The sequence below is a fragment of the Otolemur garnettii genome, unplaced genomic scaffold (genome assembly GCF_000181295.1).
Source record: "Otolemur garnettii isolate 467f Iridium unplaced genomic scaffold, OtoGar3 scaffold00038, whole genome shotgun sequence".
NCBI lineage: Eukaryota > Metazoa > Chordata > Mammalia > Primates > Galagidae > Otolemur > Otolemur garnettii.
The window spans coordinates 4,312,492-4,315,864 of record NW_003852433.1 but is presented as its reverse complement, the minus strand read 5'-3'; the positions used below and the strand labels follow the sequence as shown (position 1 = coordinate 4,315,864).

The 3,373-nt window shown below is 42.8% G+C and overlaps 1 protein-coding gene across 2 annotated transcripts in view; it reads left to right on the top strand.

The window, feature by feature from the left end:
- Positions 1-3,373, top strand: part of AP1B1 (adaptor related protein complex 1 beta 1 subunit) — an 81,764-nt gene that overhangs the window by 40,080 nt on the left and 38,311 nt on the right. For both annotated transcript variants that reach the window (XM_012805273.2, XM_012805272.2), the window contains exon 2: positions 1,649-1,711. In XM_012805273.2, the coding sequence (XP_012660727.1) occupies positions 1,675-1,711 (37 nt within the window). In that variant the 5' untranslated portion in view covers positions 1,649-1,674. The remainder of the gene's footprint in view (positions 1-1,648; positions 1,712-3,373) is intronic.

Sequence of the window (3,373 nt, the reverse complement as noted above, 5' to 3'; positions counted from 1 at the left end):
GCTTGAGCCCAGGTGTTGGAGATTTCTGTGAGTGTGATGCCCTGGTACTCTACCCAGGGGGATAGCTTGAGGCTCCATCTCAAAAAAAAAAAAGTTCAAAACACAATAAGTATATTTTAAAAATTTTTTTTATTAACATAATTTAACTATGCCACAGAAGTTTAACTGTAGGTTCAAGTGTGCTGTGAGATTAAAAAAAAGGGTTGAAAATGGTTCAGTGCCTGTAGCTCAGCAGTTAGGGTGCCAGCCACATACACTGGGGCTGGAGGTTTCCAACCCAGCCCGGGCCTGCTAAACAATGACAGCTACGAAAAAAATAGCAGGGCATTATGACGGGCGCCTGTAGTATCAGCTACTTGGGAGGCTGAGGCAAGAGAATCACTTATGCCCAAGAGTTGGTGGTTCTGTGAGCTGTGATGTCACGGCACTCTACCAAGAGCAACATAGTGAGACTCTGTCTCAAAAAAAAAAAAAGGGTTGAAAAATACTGTTGTAGAACAATCACAAAGCTTTGGCCATGTAGCAGGGTAGCTTGGTTCCTGTGTAGCTTCTTTTTTCTGTTGGCCAAGAGGAACTATTGAGGCAATACACAGAGTAGAGGCTCAGCAAAACATTTGTTGAATGAACAAGGGAGCCTTGGTACTTACTTTGTCTTGTTGCCTTCGATTAGTACTCTATACTGTGAGTTTTGTAATAGGAGATATTCTGAGAGATGCTTTGAGAAAACTGGCCAGATAGAGCTGTGGAATGCCATAGAGTGCAATATAAAGATTCTAGCCCTCTCCAAAGATGAATAGTGCATGTCACTGTTTCAGAAGCTCAGAAAAGTTGTAGACAGAAGAAATCTTAAGCCTTTTAAAATTAGCATTTTACAAGCACATTGACTGTATTTATAGAGTGCTGACAGTATTTCATGATGCTGTGATGAGGTTTTAAATTAGTTAACATGTGCAAAGCATTTAGAACAGTGCTAAACAGAAGGAGCCCCACAAAGGGGCTGCTTTAACTACAGCTTTTAAGTGCTTTTTAATCTGTAGGCTCTTTCAGAGTGTTTAACCATTCCCTTATTGATGGGTATTATTTTCAATGGCACATTGTTGTGGATAGCACTACAGTTAAAATCCTTATGCTCTTGTATAGATACTTATCTGGGAGAGATTCATAGAAGAATTGCTGGGTCAAAAGTTACACACACTGAAACATTTGATAGATCCTGAAGAATTTTCTTCTGAAATCTGATCAGCCGGCCAGGTGTGGTGGCTCATGCCTGTAAATCCTAGCACTGTGAGAGGCCTAGGCGATGGATTGCTTGAGCTCAAGAGTTCAAGACCAGCCTCAGCAAAAAGCAAGACCCTGTCTCTACTAAAAAATAGAGAAACTGAGTCAAGAGGATCGCTTGAGCCCAAGAGGTGGAGGTTGCTGTGAGCTATGACACCATGGTACTCCCTGGGCAACAGCTTGAGACTCTGTCTCAAAAAAAAAAATCTGATCAGCCAGGATCAATAGTTCATTTGCCCAGTAAAGAAATAAGCAGATACCTCCCATACTGCATATGTGCTGGATCCTTCTTCTCTTTGTCCTCCTGCATACCATAACGAAATGTGGAATGGAACACAGCTCAAAGTCACCCCTCTCTTCTGTCTTGCAGAGTCTGGCCACAAATAAGGGACCAAAATGACTGACTCAAAATATTTCACCACGACCAAGAAAGGTATTGTTCATTTTATTATGAGCCTTGTCCTGCTTTTCCCCTGCTTGACCCTTCTACTTTGCTTCCTGTGGTAGTGGAGAGTAGTGCTGGGGGTGGTGGCCTGGAAGCAGGAGGTAAGAATAGCCCTAAGACTTCTTTAACTTGTAGATCCATAAAATTGAACTGTTGATGACATAAGAAATTGATCCTGCCTTTTAGAACTCAAGAAGAGAAGGGCATTAGTTCCAAGTATGGAAAAAAAATCCCTTTTTGTTCCCCATGACTTAAAATAAATATGTTTTTGGCTGGGAAAGGTGTCTAAGACCTATATTCCCAGCATTTTGGGAGACTGAGGTGGGAGAATCACTTGGTCAGGAGCTCAAGATCAGCCTGGGCAACATAGTGAGACCCCTATCTCTATAAAATAAGAAAAATTAACTAGGTACTGGGGAGGCTGAGGCAGGAGGATTCCTTGGGCCCAGGAGTTTGAGGTTTCAATGAATTGTGATAGCATCATTGCACTTCAGCCTGGGTGACAGAACAAGACACAGTCTCTTAAAAAAAAAAAAAGGGTGGTGCCTATGGCTCAGTGAGTAGGGCACCGGCCCCATATACTGAGAATGATGGGTTCAAACCCAGCCCTGGTCAAACTGCAACAAAAAATAGCTGGGCATTATAGCAGGCACCTGTGGTCCCAGCTACTTGGGAGGCTGAGGCAAGAGAATCGCCTAAGCCCAAGAGCTGGAGGTTGCTGTGAGCAACCACACTAAAGGGAGATGGATGCAGGGGGCCATAGAACTCCAAGTGGGGTTAGCCAGATAAAAAGGGGTGTGAGGAAGGAGAAGCAGCAAGGGCTCTGTTTGTCACAGCACTCTACCAAGGGCAACAAAGTAAGACTCTGTCTCTAAAAAAAAGATTTTTTTTTCCTCCCCCTAAGTGAAAAAAAAAAACACACAGTACCATCAGCAGCCTGACATCAGAGTGTGTGTGTGTGTATATGTATGTGTGTATGTCATGCATGTGTGTTTGGTACTTATCCACAAGCACACTTTTCAGGGGCCAGAGTTTTTATCTTGTTTTTCATTTGGCATTATTACAAACATTTCCAACAATTCTGACTCAATAGTAAGTCTGTTGAGTTGCTACACAGAAACTTGCCAAGCTGGTCTAATGTCAGTGGGTATATTAGTTGTTTCTACTTTTAAGGAAATGGAGGATGTTGTCATAGCTGACAAATGTGCTTTTCTTTGTAAGCATCTTTCTGACCAGCCTTTCCTTTCCTTCTTCCTTCCTTTCAAGTGAGATTGACCCTTACCTCCTGACCAGATAAGAGTCTGTTGTTGGATCAGCTAAACCAGAACCTGAAGTCTGCCCCTCACTAGGCACTTTTTTTATTAGCCTAGTTGGTTTTCATTGAGCCACTACTATTCACTGGAAGAGACAGACAGTGTCTGACCTGATACTGTTCAAAGTTGAACAGGGAAGACAGTCTATTCCAGGGGTGTCCAACCTGTGGCCATGAGCTACATACTGATTTTGTGAGGACTTGGTTTATTTGTGGTGTCAAAGATCGTGAAAAGTATGCACAGACCTTTTATTTGGCTAGTCAGCTTTTGTTAATATTTGTACTTATTGGCTTGGCGCCTGCGGCTCAAGTGGCTAAGGCGCCAGCCACATACACCT